This window comes from Onychomys torridus, chromosome 2 (assembly GCF_903995425.1).
Source record: "Onychomys torridus chromosome 2, mOncTor1.1, whole genome shotgun sequence".
Lineage (NCBI taxonomy): Eukaryota > Metazoa > Chordata > Mammalia > Rodentia > Cricetidae > Onychomys > Onychomys torridus.
In genome coordinates, this window is record NC_050444.1 from 134005415 (window position 1) to 134026075 (window position 20661).

The following is a 20661-nucleotide window of genomic DNA, read 5'->3' on the forward strand; positions in this document are numbered from 1 at the left end:
TCAGTTTGTGGGCACATACTTTATTGCACTTAAATTTTTGTACATCCAGTTCCTGAACCAGACATTGTTTATTCATCTTTTCAACTATCAAAGCTCTTACAGGCCCTGGCACATGGTAGGCACTTGATAAATACCTGATCTTCAGAGCATGACCACTCCTGCGTCCACGATCCTTCTATTGTACAGTAGGCTGACACGCAGTGTAAGTCCCCCACATCTGTTCTGAAGAACACGAAATCCCAGCCAGCTTTGTAAAAAGTAAAAAACAGTTCTTGTTCCACTTCCAAATCAAGAGGAGTGTGTCAAGCGGTTCAGTCAGAAACAAAATTCTGACATATATTGCCTGCACACTGTTTCCTCATTGTCTGTACCCTTAGCAAAGGATTCATCCTACTTCCTGCCAGCTGTAAGAACCCTGGATGGGTGATAGGCCAGCGCTTCCTTCAGTGTTTGTCGCATATAAACGCCGTGTGTCGCGAGCGAAGGTCCTCCACTATCTTCTCCTCTATCACCATGCCTTTTGCGATTTCATCCTCCGACAGCAGTAACTTGGTTTCTGAGTCTCTGGTGACAATGACCACAAAGGACTGTATTGACTCGAGGATATTGGCCACCACCACTTGATGCTGGTAGACCTCCAAAGCATTCCGAGCTCGATTAATGATGATGGTGGGGTCAGTTTCCAGCTTAAAGGAAACTATAAAGGCTTTGGGAGCCCAATCTTTAACCAGAGGAGAAAGCATTTTTGGCACCATCTTCATCGTTATCTGTACGGGAAAGAGCACACAAAGTTTAATAAGTAAACACTGGTCAGTCCCTGCCAGGAATCTAAGCAATCAGGGACCGACCTGTGCCGAAGTGTAAATGGGATTTCTCATTGTGTAACTTCTTGGAGCACACTAAATGCCTAAAGACTAGGTTCTGTAGGGCTCATGGCACCTAAATTCTAGGCCTCACGTCTGCTTTGGGGTAAAATGTTTTCTGAACCTGTACTGTTCTGTCATTCTCATTACAATTGATTCCCTTTTATTTTACTATTGTTATGACTTTTGAAGACAGGGTCTCACTATGCAGCCCTGGCTGACCTAGACAGAACTTGGCATATGGACCAGGCTGGCTGCAAACTCAGATCTTCCAGCTTCTGTCTCCAGAGTGCTGGGACTAGAGGTGGGAAGTGACACCATGCCCAGCACTCCCTTTAACTCATTTCAGTATCTGTTAACTCTTTCAGAACCTTATACATTGTATTTTGATCACATTCATCTCTTTTTAATGCAAATCTGAAGATAAACAAATGTAATCCACTCATGGGAATATCACTTTGGCAGAAGTCCATTAATACTGGTTTTTAAACTTCTTCTAAAACATGTCAACTTGCTGGAGTGGCTACTGGTTTCTATTTGCATTTTTTTTCATTGGTTAACTACAGGTATAAATACAACAATCACAACAGACCAGCGAGGACACAAATGACTTGGTCTTCACTTGATTCAAGTTCCTGCCCTGTTTCCTAAAGCCTTATATATATAACCAAAGGGGAATACTGAGCCATTCTGTCTATTCTCAAGGTAAATAAAAAAACTGGAGCTCCCAAGACTGCTAAAGAGTATGCGGCCCGTTAGCAAGTGAGACAGAAATCACACACAAGCTCCCGCTTTCTCTCTCTCTTTGCATTTATCACCAGTTCACCGGTGCACAGTGGCAGGGCTTCTACTCCCCTCAAGAGTGCGAGCAGTGTTAGAGACTGCTAGTGTACTTCTCCTCCTCTCTAGGTACTACCGTAGTACTCGACACACAGGAAGCACTCCAAAATGTGTAAGTCAACTGTCCCAAAGGTGCCCTTCCAATAGCTCCATCTATAAACTACTTATCCAATAAATGTCTATGAATTCTCTCAGGTTCCAAGGCACCAAATCACCTTAAATTCTCAGCCACGACACTATCCTCTAATACCTTTTCCTTAAACTATACTAACTCCTATTTACCCACTCTATTTCCTACCTCATCTTTAAAAATGCTAGAATATTCTTTACAAACAAAACCTTTTATTTTTATTTGAGATGGGGTCTCACTGTGCAGCCCTGGCCGGCCTGGAACTCACTATGTAGTCCAGGCTGGCCTTGAACTCATAGAGATCATCTGTACCTGAAGGGCTGCAATGAAGGGAATGTGTTACTAAGCCCAAACAGAAACTGTTATCTCTTTGTTCCACCTAAGTGCCTTTGTCTTTCACAAGATAAAGACCAAGTGTCTTAAGAAGGAATCCAAGCCCTGCAGTGTTGGTCCACGCCTTTAATCCCACCACTAGGGAGGCAAAGGCAGGTGGATCTCTGTAAATTCCAGGCCAGTCTGGTCTAGAGGGAGTTCCAGGACAGGCACCAAAGCTACAGAGAAACCTTGTCTCAAAAAATAAACAAACCAACAAAACAAAACAAAACCCCCAAAAAACAAACAAGCAAAAACCCCAAAAAACAAAAACCAAGGTTGTTCTCCCCAACCCCACGAAAAGGCAAGCTGCCTCTTTCAGTTTTACCAAAGCACTTCATTTCACAGAACATTACCCAATTGCAAACTACAACTTGTAACTCCACTTTGAATGACCTTCCCCACTTTTATTATACCCATCTTCCGATGAGTCCATCTCCAGGAAAACTTGACTCCCCCAGCTCACTACCCCGAGATCTGACTGCTCTGTGTACATACCTCCACTACAGCATTTATCATTCTGATTTGTGATTATGGCTGGTGTCCAGGCCCTCGCTAGATTGTGAGGTCCTTGACGGAGGGCAGTGTCTTATTCATCTCTGTATTCCCAGTGCCTAGCTCATACAGAATGCAGAAAGGCCATCTCCAGATCAAGAGGAAAGTAACCCAAGACTGGTTATAGGGGGTCAGATCTCTGGAAGAGAGCCCATCACCTGCAGTGGGCCACCAGATGAGTGGATCTTGTGTTCAGGCATTTCCGAGACAGGAATATAGAAATCTGACACTGCTGCAGCCAGGTAAAACATCGCTGAAGAGCCTGTAAAGAAAACCAGAGTCTAAGAAATCGGGGAAGGGCCTGGGGTCTGTTTCTTTCCAACTTGAGTTCCCTGGCTGTGGGGTAAGCAGCAAGCATGAGGGAAAAGAGGCTGGAAGAATGTCTTTACATCCAAGGAACCTTTGGGTTCCTTACAGCACTCACCTAGTGGGTTGAGAGCCAGAGCCGCAGCCTGCAGTAGATGCAGGTAGTCCGCCAAAGTGGTAAACTCTACTGCCAGGAAGGTGCCAGCAGCAGCTGCCTCTTGGTAGCTTTGCAATGCTGCAGCAAAGCCCGGGAGTGCATTCTCTTCGGCCTCCAGACTCAGTTTCCCCGACTGGGCTGGGCCAGAAGGCCGCAGGGCCGACAGCCAGGTCTGGGGCGGGAAGCGGTGGGCATAGGGGAAGGCCGAGCGCGCTCGGTACAAGAACAGGACCCCGTAACCCGCAGCCAGGAAGACTTCGGCCGACGCTGCCCCGCGTCGCCCGCTGCTGAAGTTGTCCAGAAAGCGCACGGCTCGCGCTTCCAAGGGGACCTTGGTGCCTCCTGACGTGACCAGCACCACCCGCCGACCTTGCGCGCCCAGCCTGGCCGCAAAGCGAGCCATAACCTCTGCCCAGCGCGCAGCACCCTCGGGTCGCGGCAAGTCCGCGACCAGGTCCATTTCCGCCATCTGCAAGCTAGAGTCACTTGCACGCAGGAACCACTGCGTCCCGGCACGCCGGCCGCCGGCGCCACGCCCCCTTCCGGATTCCTGAGCTACGCGCAACCGCAAATAGTGACTGTGGGCGTTCCCTGCCCTCTGGACATCCCTAGGTCCTGACCTCGCCAAGGCTTCAAAATGCTTGTCGGTCGGTCTGTCAGAGTCCATCGAAGTGCATTGAGAGGAAGCGTCTTTTTCGAAAATCCAGAAAAATTATACTTCCTGTGGGTTTCCTAGTCTGGAAAGCTAAGTGGATTAAAAAAAATTTTTTTCCCCTTATCGGCCACCGTACATCCCTCTCCAAGCTTGGGTTCCATTGCAATCAAATTCTAGCCGTTTAACCTTTGGGATTTATGAGTTTGCATTCTTCCCTTCCCGATTACCGCTGTTAGTCCCGCCTCGCTCCCCGCCCCCTTGCCCTTGAAATCCGGTCTACCCTGCTGGCCCGCGGTTGTCACGTGACGTCTATGTCTTTCGTGGGCGAGCCTGGCAACCGTCCTGGAGACAGACACTGCGGGGCTGCACCATGAACGTGATCTACCCGCTGGCGGTGCCCAAGGGGCGCCGGCTCTGCTGTGAGGTGTGCGAAGCCCCGGCCGAGAGGGTGTGCACGGCTTGTACAGTCACTTATTACTGGTAGGCCCTGGAACGCGGTGCCTGGCGCCTTTGCTCCCTGCCTGTCTCCGAACCCTGGGGCTGGCCTTGTGTGTCTGTATACGTGGTGACTCTTTCTGCCAACGACCCCTCAAGGCCAGAGCAGGCTTGAAGACGCTTCTCTAAGACTCCTGTGGCTTCGTCTGCCTCCTCTCCCACTCTACTGGTTTTTCCCCTGATGTTTCCCAGGGGTCCTACTGTTACCGTGTGGGGCCCCGTTCTGGGTGCTGAACGTAATGGGCCAGTACTGTAGATCCATTCCCTCAAAGCTCAAACATTATAGCTCGGAAGACAGTGAAGTAAATAAATGATAATTTCAGGGGGAAATGTCAGAAGTCAAAGGAAATGTGAGAAATTGGGCAGACAGCTTCTCTGACGGTGGATACTTGGTCTGAAGATAGTAAGCACCTGGAAAGGGCACAGATAGGGCTCATAAGTAGGAAAGACTTGTGTCCTTGCGGACCAAAAAGAAGACTAATTGGCCAGTGCACAGCTAAGAGAGTCTGAGTGTAGAGGACCTAGTAATTCAAGAGGAAGACGGTTTCGTGTAGTCAGTTGGCTTCAAACTCACTATGTAAACTAAGGATCGAACTTTTGATCTTTCTATCTATACCCCTCAAGGGCTGGGGGTACAAGTGTGTGCCAACATACCTGGTTTGTGTGACCCTGGAACCCCAGGGTCCCAGCATACTAGTAGATACTACCAGCTAGATTACATTCCCAACCCTGGATTGTTTGGGCCTCACAAATTAGGATGTTAACATTCCCAACCTAACTCATAGTCATTATTATCCATTGTACATGACACATACTGTCACTCAGGGTGCACTAAACCTGAGATGTCTGAGGATGGAAACATGGTGACTGCAACAGTATCTAAAAAGGTTTCTCTGAGGAAATAACATTTAGGTTGAGTAAGGAGAGGCCAGCAGAGGCTTGCTACGTGAAGAAGGGGAGGTCTTCCCAGCTATCCGGGACTAGTTTGGACTAAGGGTGAGAGGACAGCTGGCTGGAACCTAGGTGGTAAAGAAAACCGTGTGAGGGGCAGTCAGTGATTTCCATGTTGCAGACTGGGATGCATCAGGTCATGACTAAGTCACAACCTATATTTATACTGTATAAATAATACATATTCATAAATTTTATTTCTTTCTATGAGTTGAGTCAAAAAACAGTTAAAAGGGCTGTGATCAGTTAGGGGGAGGAGTTTGAACCAAGAAGCTAGAGGTTGGGGTGACACTAGATGACTGCATTTGGAATTTGCCCCTGAGCAAGCCATGTGGGTGGTTTGGAGTTGATGTGACGTTGTTTGTGTTCATGAGGATGACAGGCAGCAGCAGGGTGCTGCATTGGAGGGTAGACCCTGCCTAACTATTACAGTGCTCCAGGTACAGAGTGAAGGTTCCTTTTTCAGACCATTCCAGATGCCTTTCTCCATGTTTCACTCAGTACATCCTCAATCTTGGCAAGTAGCCTGTGAACTAAATCCAAGTCCTATCGCTCAGTTAAAAAAAAAAAAAAAAAAAAAAAAAAGGCATTTTGGTGAAATTCCTTCTGTTTTCTTCTAAATACAATTATGTTATATACCATTAATTATGACTGTGTTCCCAGGTGGCAGAACATTAAAAAACAGTACATTTATTTATTTAATTGTGTTAGTGTGTGTGCAGTTCAGAAGAAAACTTTCAGGGGTTAGTTCTCCATTTCAGCATGTGGCTTGGTGGGAAGCCATCTTGCTGGCCTGGAATAGAACATTTTAAGAAGGATAATTTTATAAAAAGTACACACTGAAACGTTAATAGTAGATCGAAGAATCCTCAGTTCATAGCATATAGATAAGAGTAATTTGCAATATTTTTCCTTTAATTTGAATGCATGATACAACTTTAAATACCTTCACTGGCCAGCAGGGAGAAAAAGTCAAGTGGTATTTTAATAATAAAAAGCAGGAGGGCGGTGGTGCACACCTTTAATCTCAGCACTCAGGGACAGAGGCAGGTAGGTCTCAGAGTTCAAAGCCAGCTGGAGAAACCCTGTCTCAGAAAAAAACAAAACAGCAAAAACAAAAACAACAAAACAAAACAAAACAGGAAAAAAAGCAATGGGAAGCTGGGTGTGGTGGTTCACGCCTGTCATTTTGACACTTGGGAGGCTGAGGGTTGATGTAAACTCTAGGGTTGCCTGGGCTTACTGTGGTGTATTTGACAAGAAGCATGAAGGAGCACAGACTGTTTAATTCCACCCCAGAGAGAGCTTCAGGGAGGTATGGCCTGATTCACTCTACAGGATCAGACCTACGTTCTAACAAAACATTGTTGAAAGAAATTAAAATACATATTATTAAGATAGTCACAGTCTCCAAATTATTCTATAGATTCAGTGCAATCCATGTGAAATGCCAACTTAGACATGCTGATCCTAAAATTCATACAGAAATACAACATTTCCAGTTCCCAAACTTCCTATAATGCTCCAGTATGTACAGAATTGAGAGTCTATAAGTAATCAGCTGATCATAGATCAGCTGATTTTCAAACATTCATTGAGGACAGCACCTTTAGCAAATGTGCGCAGTGCAGTAGACATTCACATGTAATAGGATGGACTCAGACCTGCCTGCACCTTCTATCTTGTGTGAAAAATAATCATATACGAAAGACTTAAATGTTAGCTACAAAACTACAGAAGGTTTAGAAGGGAAGATAATTATAAATCTGTGTGGTTTTAGATTGTACATCAGAAGGAACCAAAGAGAAAATAGTTTGACATCATCAAAATCTAATTGTTGGTTTTCTGAGACAAGATCTCTCTTTGTAGCCCTGGCTGTCCTGGAACTCAATACGTAGACCAGGCTGTCTTCAGACTCCGAGATCCTTCTACGTCTGGGATTAAAGGCATGCACCACGACACCCAACTAAACTAAAAAACCAAAAAACTACTGTAGAGGACACTGTCAAGAAGGTGACGGTGACAAGGCTGTGAGAGCAGTCAAGCCTGGCCATGTAAGTGTAGTGTTGAGGGCTATCTGGTGGCTCCAGGCTGACCCAGGTGAGATGCAGTCACTGTGGTCCTGGATTCAGGGTTCCTCTAGTTGACACAATCATCTCAAGCTCACCTAGGAAGAGCAATACTTGCTAGCCGTTGAAGAAACTGTGCTTATCAACACTGTTCCAGCAACAAAAACAAGCCTAGTGTTGGGAAGCAGTCAGTCACCAGGAAACTCCTCAGCATGGCAAAGCATGGAAGACACAATGCATTGGCCACGCTTTCATGACCCACATCTGGGAGCTGTGAAGAGGAAGCGGTGTGAGGAGTACCACACTGCTTCTGTAGGGAAAGCCACTGTCAGACCCAGCCCCTACTCCATTTTCCACAAGGCACTGAAAACTGTGAGGAGCCTGTGATTGGGCTGGTACTCCCCTTCAAGACTGGCCATTCTGCCCAGGCTACTGTGTCCCTAACTGATGGAGATGACTACTTTCTGATCATGAAGTACATGATCATTGAGATGAAATTCCAGCAGATAACGAGTGCCAGAGAAGCTGTCCCGTGAGCTGGAAGCTTTTCAATAGCAAGGGCCTAGTGAACAAGGGAAAGCACAGCAAACACACACACACACACACACACACACACACACACACAGGAGGGGGCAGGTGTGTGAACAGACAGACAGAGACAGACACTCTTGCACTGACCCATTGCTGCTGGTGTCTGGGAGGAGACAGGGCTGTCTGTCCCAGGAAACCATATGAACCACTGCCCCCTTGAAAAGTCCCAGTGAGTTAAGATGACTTACTTTTAAGAAATATTAGCACTTGGGAAGCAGAGCAGGTGGATCTCTGTAAGTTCGAGGCTAGCCTGGTCTACAGAGTAAGTTCTAGGACAGGTTCCAAAGCTACAAAGAAAAATCCTGTCTCGAAAAAGACCAAAAATTAAATAAACAAAAAGAGCAGCATGTGTGCTGAACAATTAATCGGTAGAACTGGCTTCCACATCCCCTGGCTTGGGTTCCTCCAAGAAATTCATGCCCAGTCTTCTCTTCACTCAGCTTTGGGTACACCTTTTCATATTACAAAAGGAAGCAGTTTTAATATCAGAAAAGACTTATTAGAAAGTCTTCATGTAGATGTAACGGTCTTATTAAATAAGAAACACAGAGCCAAATGCAGAGTTAAAATCCCAAGAGGTCAGAGCAATAGCTAAGAGCTGAGACTAAAACCGCCTTCTTACCACCCGATGCCACTGCCATCCTCTGAGTTCTGTGCTCTAGAACTTCCATTCATTAAAATCGACACCTTTGCAGGTGGTGGTGGTGCACACCTGTAATCCCAGCTCTTGGGAGGGAGAGGCAGGCGGATCTCTGTGAGTTCAAGGCCAGCCTGTGTGAATAGAGCAAGTTCTAGGACAGCAAGGGCTATACAGAGAAACCCTGTCTTGAAAAATGAAACAAAACAAACAATAAACACAACTTTACATTGTTCTAGAGTTGTTTGGGGACATCTGAACACTGGAGTTGATAGATCTGAGGAGCTTTTCCTTGGGGAAGGGAAAGGAATTGTCTGTGAGATGGGTCTAAGAAAGACTTTATAAACATTTTTCTTCTATAGTCCGTGCACCATCAGCATTGTCTTCAGGCTTGCTGGGGGATGGGAGTGGGCATTCAGACTGCACTGGGAATGTCCTCTTGTTGCTGTGATGTGGGAGAAGGTCTTGAATGTAACTTTGACTCTTGAAAATAAAACAGTGGGATCGAGAGATGGCTCAGAGGTTAGAGGTCCTGAGTTCAATTCCCAGCAACCACATGGTGGCTCACAACCATCTGTAATGAGATCTGGCGCCCTCTTCTGGCCTGCAGGCAAACGTGCAGGCAGAACACTATACATAATAAATAAATCTTTAAAAAAAAAAAAAAGAAAACAATGTCTGCTGCAATCATGTTAAAGAAGGCAGGAGAGAGTAAGAAGGTACTTTATGCTGTGCCCCCAAGCCAATGTCTTTAGAAAGGATAGTGACAGTTTGGTTTACAGACTTCATTGTACGTGCATTTTCATCGTTTGTTTGACAGGGTCTCATTCTGTAGCCCAGAGAGGCCTGGAACTCACTATGTAGTTCAGTTGGCCTTGAACTCATGGCAGCCCTCTTGCCTGGGCCTCCATGGAATGAGGGTCTAACTTTTGCACACCCTGCCATGCTGACCTGCTGACTCTTGGTTATATCTGTGTTCACAGCTGTTCTAGTGGGTTTGACAAGGCTTCGCAGGGAGCTCTGGCGTTGTAGTTCCCCAGTAACTAACAAGTATCTTTTCCTGTGCTAATTAGCCAATTTTATATCTTCTTTGGGAGGAAGGTTTATTTAAATCCTTCCTCCCTTTCAAAAAGAACTGGATCTTCTAACTTTTTAGGAGTTCTGAATATATTTTGGATACAAGACATTTGTCAGATAAATGATTTGCCAGTATTTTGTCCCATCCTCTGGGTTTCTTCCTTTTTTTTTTTTTATTTCTTCCAGAAAAATTTCTTTCTTTCTTTTCTCTTTTCCTTTCCTTTCCTTTCTTTATTGAGGCAGGGTCTCACTATATAACCCTTGGCTGTCCTGGAAATCACTGTGTAGACCAGGCTGGCCTTGAACTTATAGAGATCTGTCTGCCTCTGCCTCTGCCTCCTGAGAGTTGGGATGAAAGCTGCCTGCCTCTGTTTAGGATTAAAGGCCTGGGCTACCACACCCGGTTGTGTTTGCTGTGCTTAACACAAGAGCCACAGCGTGTATATGTGACCTCCAGTGTGAACAGGGGTCTGCAGAAAAGATCCCGTCACATGGCCCCTTCCCAAACCCAACAGTTTCTGTTTATTTTTAGATAATTTTTGGTTAGCACACAAAGAAAAGGGTTTTACTGTGACATTTCTCTCTCTCTCTCTCTCTCTCTCTCTCTCTCTCTCTCTCTCTGTGTGTGTGTGTGTGTGTGTGTAAATTTAAATCTGCACTACATGTAAGAGAAAATATGTAATATTTGTCTTCCTAGGTCTGACTTATTTCACTTAACATAATGGCCTCCAGTTCCAACTATTTTCCTTAGAATGTCATAATTTCATTTTTCTTTACAGCTAAATAAAATTCCACTATGTAGACATACTACCTTTTCTTTATTCATTTGTCCATTGATGACCATCTAGGCTGGTTCCATTCCCTGGCTGTTGTAGATGATGCAGCAGTAACCATGGATGTCCAGGAACCTCTCTGGTGAAGGACTTAGTCACATCAGGAGTGGTATAGCTTGGCCTTGTGGTAGTACTGTTTTTAGACTAAATTGTTTTAGATTAATTCATTCTGCGTGTAGGAATGTTTTGCCTGCATGTATGTCTGTGCACCACGTGTGTGCCTAGTGCTCTCGAAGGTCCAGAGAAGGGGTTGGACCACTTGGAACCACACTTAGGAATTATCGTGAGTCACCATGTGGGTATTGGGAATGAAACCCAGGTCCTCTGCAAGAGCAAGTACGCTAGACCACTGAACCGTCACCTGTCTGGTCTCCTATTCTTGTTTTTTTGAGAAATCTCCACACTAGTCTGTATTCCCACCGGGTTCATCTCTCCCTACATATTTCCATTATTTGTTGTTCACTTGTTTTTTGTTTTGATTTTTTCTTTCTCTCTTTTTTTTTCTTTTCTTTTTTTTCTGAGACTGGGTTTCTCTGTAGCTTTGCGCCTTTCCTGGAACTCACTCTGTAGACCAGGCTGGTCTCGAACTCATAGAGATCCACCTGGCTCTGCCTCCCGAGTGCTGGGATTAAAGGCGTGCGCCACCACCACCCGGCTTCTTTCTCTTTTTTAAAAACAGGGTCTCACTGTGTATACACTGGTTGGCCTGGAACTCTCTATGTAGACCAGGCTGGCCTCAAAGTCACAGAGATTGGCCTGCTTCTGTCTCCTGAATGCTGGGATTAAAGGCGTGTGCGACCACACTCAGAACATTTGTTTTCTTGATAACCATTCTGACTGGAATCTCAAGGTAGTTTTAATCTGCTTTTTTGGTGGTGAGGGATCCCAAAGCAGTTTTGTTTTTTAAAAGATTTATTTATTTACTATGTATACAGTGTTCTGCCTGCATGTGTGCCTGCAGGCCAGAAGAGGGTGCCAGGTCCTTTTACAGATGGTTGTGAGCCATCATGTGCTTGCTGGGAACTGAACTCAGGACCTCTGGAAGAACAGTTAAGAGCACTGCTGAGCCATCTCTCCAGCCTCTACCACCCTCCTCCCTGCCAATGCAGTTTTTATACAAATAAAGACATGAGAGAAGATAGAATTCCATCTCAGAAAGGGCTTCAGGCCCCTGCCACGTTTGGTTGGGCAGACTCTTCTAGACTTTAGAGCTAGGCTGGAGGAGATAAAGAGCAAGGTAACGCCGTGTGTTTTTGTTGCCAGTGGGCCTGTGCATCAGAAGGCTGATTGGGGCAGCATCCATGAGAAGATATGCCAGCTGCTAATTCCTCTGCGTACCACCATGCCCTTCTATAACTCAGAGGAAGAAAGGCAGCATGGCCTGCAGCAGCTGCAGAAGCGACAGGCAAGTCCTACAGCCGGTGATAGTGAGGGCGGGGCCTGGGTCTTCATGTTGCCAATCACAGTCCCGTTCACTGGGTCATTTCCCACATTTTCACTGACTACCCACTGTGCTGGTTTGCTTGAGTGGCCATAACAAGATACCACAGATAGAGCAGCGCATACAAGCGTTCATTTTCTCAACACTGCTGGAGGTTGAAGGTCCAAGTCAAGGTTTGTACCCTCCCCCATCCCCTTCCCTTTCCCACCTCTTCTTCCCCCCACTGTCCTCTCCCAACCCTCCCAGTCTTCTGCCCGCACCCTGTGTATCTTCGGGTGTACATGTGTGTTTGAATTGCCTTTGGACGCCACAGGACAGCGTTAGGTGTCCTTCAGAAGCCATTTACCTTGGTCTTGGTCTTGGTCTTTGGAGACAGGGTCTCTCACTGGGCTGGGTTTCACCAAGTAGGTTAGCCTAGCTGGCCAGTGAGCCCCAGCCTGTGGCTATCTCCTCAGTGCTGGGAGTACAAGCGTGGACACCATGCCCAGCTTTTTCCCTTGGTCTCTCTGCATGTTGAACTCAAGTCCTCATGCTTATGAGTCACTTTACTGACTGAGCCTTCTCCCAAGACCCAGATTTGGTGTCTCCTAAGATCTCTCTTCCTGGCTGATAGGTGGCTGCCTTCCTGCCGAGTCTTTATGTGGGCCTGTGTGCACACATCACTGTTGTTGTTTTTAAATTGTTGCTGCCTTTTAAGCCATAGCTGTCTGAATCACCAACTGAATCAGCAACTCGGGGATTAGGCCTCAAGGGCCATAGCCAGAGAGAATTCTGTTCGCTCAAGCACCAACTCTTTCAAAGCTACAAAAGGAACTTAACTAAATCTCTGTCCCTCTAAAGGACTCAAGGTTCAAAGGTTAAGGTGGAATTCTGCGCTTCAGAGGCTGAATAGCAAGTAGCTCACGTCCTCTCTTTGCTCACGTCTCTAAAAAGCCCTCGAGCTTCTCACTGTCCTTATAAACCCTTTCTCACCTGGCTCCTCCCTACCACTTCCTGTCAGCTAATTGCTGACTCAGCCTCCTGACCGCAGGTGAATTTTATTTAATCAAACACATCTTTGCATCATTAATCAAATGTCCCAGAGCATAAACAAAAGTAACACATCTTGAAATAATATTCTACAACACTCTGGCGTTTCTTTGGCTGTCCTATTTTTCTTATAAAGACACCAGTCAATGCTGGTAACATGGCTTAATGGGGAAGGGTACTGAGCCTGACAACCTAAGTTCCATCCCCATAACCCACAATGTCAAAGGAGAGATCTGACGCCCAGAATTTGTCCTCTGACCAATATGCATTATGGCACATATGGACACCCCCCCCCCCACACACACACACACAATGTAACTACGATGCCTAATAGGTTAAACTAGATGCAGTCTATGTGAGGGGATCTATTTTAACTTAACCACCTCTTTGGAGAGCACTTTATGCAAATACAATCTGTTCTGGTGGGAGCTTCACCTAAGCCCCTGGTACCCTGGCATCCATATACCCAAAGAATCTGGAATGTTCTGGTGGGAGCCTCACCTCTCTGCCCAGACCCTGCCCCTCAGAAAGCTCCTCCAAACACAGCTCCTCCCCCAGAGGTGCTCAAGACCACTCCCACAGGGCATTTGAACAGCATCCCAGAAAACAGACATGTGGTTTTTGGTTTCCTTTCCTTTGGTTTTTTGGGGTGCCAAAAAAATCACCCTGGAGCCCTTTACTCATTAAACCGTGGCTTTTTCTAGTTCAATCTGATTTGATCTGATGTGGATTGCTGGGTTATGGAGTGCAGAAACTTTTCATCATATCCTGAGGGACAAGGAGTTAGAGCTTGGGTGGGGCATGGTTCAGTCCATGGAATCCATGCACCAAGTACTATGGTAAGAGCTTTAGGTTATAAGACATTGTTTCTCAACCTGTGGGTCATGACCTTTTGAAAAAATATCTACATTTATGATTCATAACAGTAGCAAAATTGCAGGTATGAAGTAACAATGAAAATTTTATGGTTGGGGGTCACCACACCGTGAAGAACTGTATTAAAGGGTTATAGCATTAGGGACCACTGGTATAAGAGGAAATAAAAATGATATTAATATATCAGGGTGCTGTGGATATCGCTCTGTGTAAATAAAGTTCTGATTGGCCAGTGGCCAGGCAGGAAGTATAGGCGGGGATAAGAGAGTAGAGAATTCTGGGAAGTAGAAGACTGGGGAGAGACACCGCCAGCCGCCGCCATGAGAAGCAACATGTAAAAACACTGGTAAGCCACGAGCCATGTGGCAAAGTATAGACTAACAGAAATGGGTTAATTTAAGATAGAAGAAGTAGATAACAAGAAGCCTGCCATAGCCATACAGTTTCTAAACAATGTAAGTTTCTGTGTGCTTTCTTGGTTGGGTCTGAGCGACTGTGGGACTGGCGGGTAAGAGAGATTTGTCCTGACTGGGCCAGGCAGGAAAACTCTAACTACATCAGGGTATAAAGGAGACTATAAAAACTAATTTACATTATGGCATTAAAGGAATATAAATTATTATCATTATTTTAATTTTTTTTGTGGTTCTTTGAGACAGGGTTTCTCTGTGTAGCCCTGGCTGTCCTGGAATTAGCTCTGTAGACCAGGCTGGCCTCGAACTCAGAGATCCATCTGCCTCTGCCTCCCAAGTGCTGGGATTAAAGGTGTGTGCCACCACCACCCAACTAAGAATATCAATTATTAGCCAGGCAGTGATGGCACACGCACCTTTAGTTCCAGCACTTGGGAGGCAGAGGCAGGTGCATCTCTGTGAGTTCGAAGACAGCCAGGGCTACATAGAGAAACCCTGTCTTGAAAAACCAAAAAAAAGAAAAAAAGAATATCAATTATTATTTTGAAAATTAATCCCCTCTGTATGCATGTGCACACATGTGTATGCAGGTATGCTTGCATGTGTGGAGGCCAGAAGTTGACTTGGGTTGTCTTTCTCTGCTGCTACCCACCTTGTGTTTTGAGACAAGGTCTCTCACTGAGCCTGGAGCTTGCCCTTTTGGCTAGGCTGGTTGGTTAGTGAGACGCTGGGGTCCCTCTTCCAGTCTATGGTTATTGTGAATACTATGATGTTTTATGTAGGTGCTAAGGACCTGGATTCAGGTCCTCAGGCTTGTACAACCGGCATTTTACCCACTGAGCTATCTCCCCAGACCCCCAAAATTAGCCCCCTGAAACTCATTAATTTTAGTGTTATAAAACTCCAATCATCTGAGAACAATGAGGACTTGAAAGTTGTTTTTATATTAGCCAGGCAGGATACTTCCAGAAGGAAAAAGAGATGTTTTCTTGAAATTAACTCAAATATAAAGACAGAAAGTTTTACTTTTTGAATTTAAATGTTAATTTCTTCAGAATTTCATACATACTTTGCACCCTTTCTACCCTCCCTGTTCTCTTCCAGTGCCTCCCGTGTTCCCCTACCCCTCTCAAATTCATGACCTCTTCTGTAATGGGGTGTGTGTGTGTGTGTGTGTGTGTGTGTGTGTGTGTGTGTGTGTCCCCTGTAGTGTTGCCTGTATGCACATAATTGGGGACCTGACCCCTTGGGATTGGGAAGCCTTCAGATGGTTCATCCCTGAAGAAAACTGGTTGCCCCTCAGCAGCCACTGACTACCACTAGCTCTTAGGAAATGTCCCCCATCCATGGCTGGTCTGGTCTTGCATGAACAACCATATTGTTGAGAGTTCATGGGTGCAGTGTCCCTGTTATGTCTAGAAGAGACTATTTTGAAGCAGTGGTCCCAGTCCTCTGGTGCTTACAGTCTTTCTGTAGACAGAGATTTTGGATTGTCCTGTGTCATCTATAGCTTTGCTAAATTCAAGTTTTATTAGAACTGGAAGGATAAGGCCAGTGATGCACATCAGTTGGTAGGGGCTTGGCTAGCAGGTACCAAACCCTAGGTTCAAGCTTTGGTACCACATAAAACTGGATAGTGGCATATGTTCATCCACATAGTGAGTTTGAGGCTGTCCTGGACTACATAAGACTCTGTCTTTAAAAAGAAAGAAATAAAAAGTAATGATGGAAAAGGACGCTAAGAACAAGAATACAGGAATGCTGAATACTGTTCATCTAGAGCCGCCTGTCTGCCAAATTCTGAACTGGAACGAGATACCTGTTCCTGGACCTTGGACTTAGGGCCCCAAGTTTGCATTTTTATCCACCCCAGCCCTGAATCTCATGTCACCTAATACAGGCAGGCTCACCAAGTGCCTTCAGCCAGGCATTGACATTACCTGAGGTGTTTCCACCTGTGCCTTTCCCTCGGGACTGCCTCACAGTGTCTATCCCACCTTCCACAGAAGCACTTGATCGAATTCTGCTACACTGTTGCCCAGAAATACCTTTTTGAAGGAAAACATGAAGACGCTGTCCCTGCGGCTCTGCACTCCCTTCGATTCCGCATGAATGTGCACGGCCTGAGCTCAGTAGAGCTGGTGCCTGCTTACCTGCTCCTGGCTGAGGCCAGCCTTGGTGAGTGGGGCTGACTTTAGACCCTGGAACCTGTTGAAGTTCTGTATTGATTCCTACAGGGGCAAGACATACTTGCTGGAAGGGTCTGATTCCACACTCCCTTTTTTGGTATAGCCAAAGGAGGGGGAAGGCAGTGACCACAGTTGACAAAAATCCACTCCAACTGGGCTTGGTGGCATTCACCTTTAATCCTAGCCCTGGGGAGGCAGAGGCAGGAGGCCACCCTGGTCTATACAGCAAGTTCCAGGACAGCTAGGACTCTACATAAGAGAGACTCTGTCTCAAAAAAAAAAAAAAAAACCAGCTGGGAGGTGGTGGTGCACAGCGTTAATCCTAGCACTTGGGAGGCAGAGGCAGGGAGATCTCTGTAAGTTCGATGTCAGCCTGGTCTATGGGGGCTAGTTCCAGGCCAGACAGGGCTATACAAAGAAACACTGTATTTAAAAAAAAAAATCCGCCCAAGTTGGCCTGGGCAAAGGGAAGAAATCGATTAGACTGTTGGAGTGATGTAAGGGGGTTAAAGGGCCGACTGCTATAGGAAATGGGCTGCACTCTCCGACTTTCTCCTAGGCTCTTCTCTTTCTTTTAAGGGTCCTTTATGAATCTCAGGCTGTCCTCAAACTCACTAGGTTGCTTAAGAGGTGACTTTGAAATTCTGATCCTTCTGCCTCCACCACCCTTCAGTGTTGAGATTTCAGGCAGACACTAAATTCCCATGTGTTGTCGAACCCAGGGCTTCATGCATGCTAGGCCAATACCCTATCAACTCAGCTACATCCAGCCTTCTTTCTTGTCTCTGCCCCATTGTAGGTATCTGCTTCAGTTTGCCTACCTGCAGACTAAATTTTAACATCCTTTGCTCACCGCAGCAGACAGTTACCCTCAGATATCAGATGTAGTTAAATCTGCATGTCCTCTAGATTCAAGTTGAGAAGCAGAAGTGGATTAGCATCTGATTTCCTTTGCAAATTCCTAGAAGACAGAATTTTGTTAATCCAGCTGAAATGTAGAAGCTACCCTTGTTCCCGGGGGTCAAAGTTCAGAAGTAGAGGAACCCACTACCATTAAAGTGAGGGCCGATCTTAGCAGACACCTGCCTGTGGGTTGCTATAGGAGATCAGCATTCTGAGAGGAATTTACATTCTTGAGCATCTGCAGTGTTTTAGGTACCATATACATCTTAATAGCCATCATTTTGAATAACATTTTTCAGGCTAGTACTATAGCTCAACTGTAAAGCACATATCTAGCTTGTTGGTGTAATATAAGAGCCCGTGCAAGCCATCACTGATCATGCTGCTTACTGTAAAGCAGAGAGAGGGTCTTTGTGTCTGGAACTCTCAAGTGTGCACTTCCCATAAAGCACTTCCCCTTCTAAGAAGATCCCATTCAGGCTTCTCCAACAATGTGTTTATAGCCCCAGGAGTCACAATTCAGACACATTTTCTCTCTTGTTGCCTTATGCTTAATCTTCACTTTGAAATGTTTCTCAGCTTTTCCTCAGCTTTTTTGACCTTGATACTTTCTGAGTGGAGTTTTATTGTCTCATCAGGACCACCAGCCTGCAAATAACAACATGGAGACTTTTTAATTATGAAAGCTTGGCCTTAGTTTAGGCTTTTCCCCAGCTAGCTCCTATAACTTAACCTGTTTTTATTAATCTGCATTCTGCCATGTGGCTCGGTTACCTCTCCTCTGTACTGTGTGTCTGACTTCTTTGGTGTCTCACTGGCATCTTTGCCTCTCTTCTTCCCAGAGTTCTCTCCCTAGAAGTCCCGCCTATTTTCTCCTGCCTAGCTATTGGCCATTCAGTTTTTTATTAAACCAATCAGAAGGCACCTTAGGCAGAGACACATCTTTACAGTATACAAAAAAATTATCCCACAACATCATAGATGATTGGCCAATTAAAAAGTTGTATTATTTTATGCATAGGGGTGTTTCACCTGCATGTATGTTTGTACACCACATCTGTTCCTAGTACCTGAGAAATCAAGAAGAGGGCACCAGATCCCTAGGAATTAGAAGTACACATAGCTGTGAGCTGCCATGTGGGTGCTGGGAATTGAACCCTAGCACCTCTGGAAGAGCAGTCTGTGCTCTTAACTATTGAGCCAACTCTCCAGCCTCACCAATCACTATATAAAGCACCCCTCAGTTGTATTTGTGACTGTATTGAGGATTTGGGACAGGCATGTCACGAAAGTGATAGTGTGTTCTCAACCCATCTGATAAACAAACACAACTTTTCCATTACTGATGCTTACTCATAGGCAACAGTGATCAGAAGATATTAGATGGAAAATACAGAAGTAAAGTCTAGAGTAGAGGCAGGAAGGTAGAAGTTCAAGACCATCCTCAGCTACAGTGTCTGGATGCTATGCAGCCCAGCTCTGCCTAAATTTAACCATCTCAGTTGGGTTTATTAGCACATCTAGAATCAGGCAGCACCTCCTTCCACCAAGTAGGACGTGAGTTCCCAAACGCTCACTGTCATACCTTTACTACAGTAGGGCTGGCCATGCTTCTCTATCATGAATCACTGTAATTCTAGTTTGTTTGTTTGGATGAAGTTGTACTTGGCCTTGGGAACTTTGTTGTTGTTCTTTTTCAAGACAAGGTTTCTCTGTGTAGCCCTGGCTGTCCTGGAACTCATTCTGTAGACCAGGCTGGCCTTAAACTCAGAGATCTACCTGCCTCTGCCTCCTGATGTTGGGATTAAAGACATGTACCTCCACCACCCAGCCCTAAAAATAAGTATTTTTAAAAGCCTGGTATAAACCTGGTATAATGGTATGCACCTTTATTTCCCAGCACTCAGGAGGCAGAGGCAAGAGGATCTCTATAGAGATCTGGTCTATATAGAGTTCAAGACCAGAGCTACAGAGACCCTACCTAAAACAAAACAAAAAATTACCAAGTAAATAAATAAATAAAAATTTATTTAAAGGTCTAGTGTGTGTGTACAGAAAGAGAGAATTCATAATTTATAAATTCACCCTTTTGAGGTACAATCTAATATATTTAAAAGGTTGTATAACTCACTCTATTTAATTATAGAACATTCTGTCACCTCTAAAAACCATGTAATTATTAGTAGTTACCCCTCATTAGACATCCACACTTGTTCCTCTCCCTGATTCCTCCACTCCCAGCCACTACTAACTTCTGTCTCTCTGTGCATGTGCCTGTTCTGGGCATTTCACATAAATGGAATCTGACCATATGTGGCTTTTGGTGCCTGGCTTCTTTCACTTAGCATGCTGTTTTCAAGCCATCTGCTCTGTAGCAGGGATCCAGGCCATATTCTTTTTATGACTAGTCACAGTTTACTCATGGATAAGGATATGCTATCAACTGATGAACATTTGTTATGAATAGATTGCTATGAACGTTCACGAGCAGTTTGCAGCACCTATAAATATTTGTATCAATGAATGACAACTCATATTTCATTGTATATTCTTTAAAAACTGAATTATAACCTATTTATTTATTTGGTAGTTTTTGAGATAGAATATCTCTATGTAGACCAGGCTGGCCTCACACTCATGAAACTCCTCCTGCCTCTGCCTTCGGAGTGCTGGAATTAAAGGCATGCACTACTCTGCCTGGCTTATAACATCTTTTATAACTGATTTTTGGCAGGTCTGGGCCGGATAGTGCAGGCTGAAGAATATCTATCCCAAGCCCGGTGGACAGTCCTCAAGTCAACTGACTGTAGTAATGCCACACACTCTTTACTGCACCGGAACCTGGGCCTTCTCTACATAGCCAAGAACAACCACGAGGAAGCCCGTTACCATCTGGCTAATGATGTGAGTGAGTTTACTTAAAAACCCTGGATACTTCCAAGGGCAGTTCTGTTCAGTGTTTCTTTAACTGAGCATTTCTCTAAGACTTACTGCTCATACTGACCATTCGAGAGTCGCAGCAAGAACTCAGTTCTAATGACCCTGGTTCAAACGCTTCTACTTCCTGGCTGTGCAAATGTGGCCAGGCCCCACCTTCCCCATCCCTCAGTTGTCTCTGAAGAGAGCTGCACACTGGCTGTGCTTCTGTCCCCAGCTCTGCTGGTTCTGTGACAAATTAGTTAACCTTTCTTCCACATGTAAGACACAACCACATCAGTGCATTGCAGAGATTAATGATACAAGACTGTATGCGCTGGACTTTGTGGTTCTTTGTTAAAA

At 45.2% G+C, this 20661-nt stretch overlaps 2 protein-coding genes across 5 annotated transcripts in view; one reads left to right on the forward strand and one right to left on the reverse strand.

Annotated features, from left to right (window-relative positions):
• Positions 1-4126, reverse strand: Ppcs (phosphopantothenoylcysteine synthetase). Of its 3 annotated transcripts, XM_036179763.1 has the most exons (3): positions 3185-4126; positions 2919-3022; positions 1-767 (listed from the first exon to the last, which is right to left on the reverse strand). In XM_036179763.1, the coding sequence occupies exons 1-3, from the start codon at positions 3888-3890 to the stop codon at positions 444-446; spliced, it is 1134 nt and encodes a 377-aa protein (XP_036035656.1). In that variant the 5' UTR covers positions 3891-4126; the 3' UTR covers positions 1-443. The 3 variants fall into 3 exon arrangements, with proteins under 3 accessions (XP_036035656.1, XP_036035659.1, XP_036035657.1); XM_036179766.1 differs by lacking the exon at positions 2919-3022 and having other exon boundaries at positions 3185-3248; XM_036179764.1 differs by lacking the exons at positions 2919-3022; positions 3185-4126 and adding an exon at positions 2704-2877.
• Zmynd12 (zinc finger MYND-type containing 12) overlaps positions 4051-20661 on the forward strand; it is a 24666-nt gene continuing 8055 nt past the window's right edge. The window contains exons 1-4 of one of the 2 annotated variants that reach the window (XM_036179767.1): positions 4051-4358; positions 11795-11936; positions 16297-16468; positions 20117-20286. In XM_036179767.1, coding sequence (XP_036035660.1) covers positions 4249-4358; positions 11795-11936; positions 16297-16468; positions 20117-20286 — 594 coding nt within the window. In that variant the 5' untranslated portion in view covers positions 4051-4248. The remainder of the gene's footprint in view (positions 4359-11794; positions 11937-16296; positions 16469-20116; positions 20287-20661) is intronic. The other variant, XM_036179768.1, reaches the window with a different exon arrangement.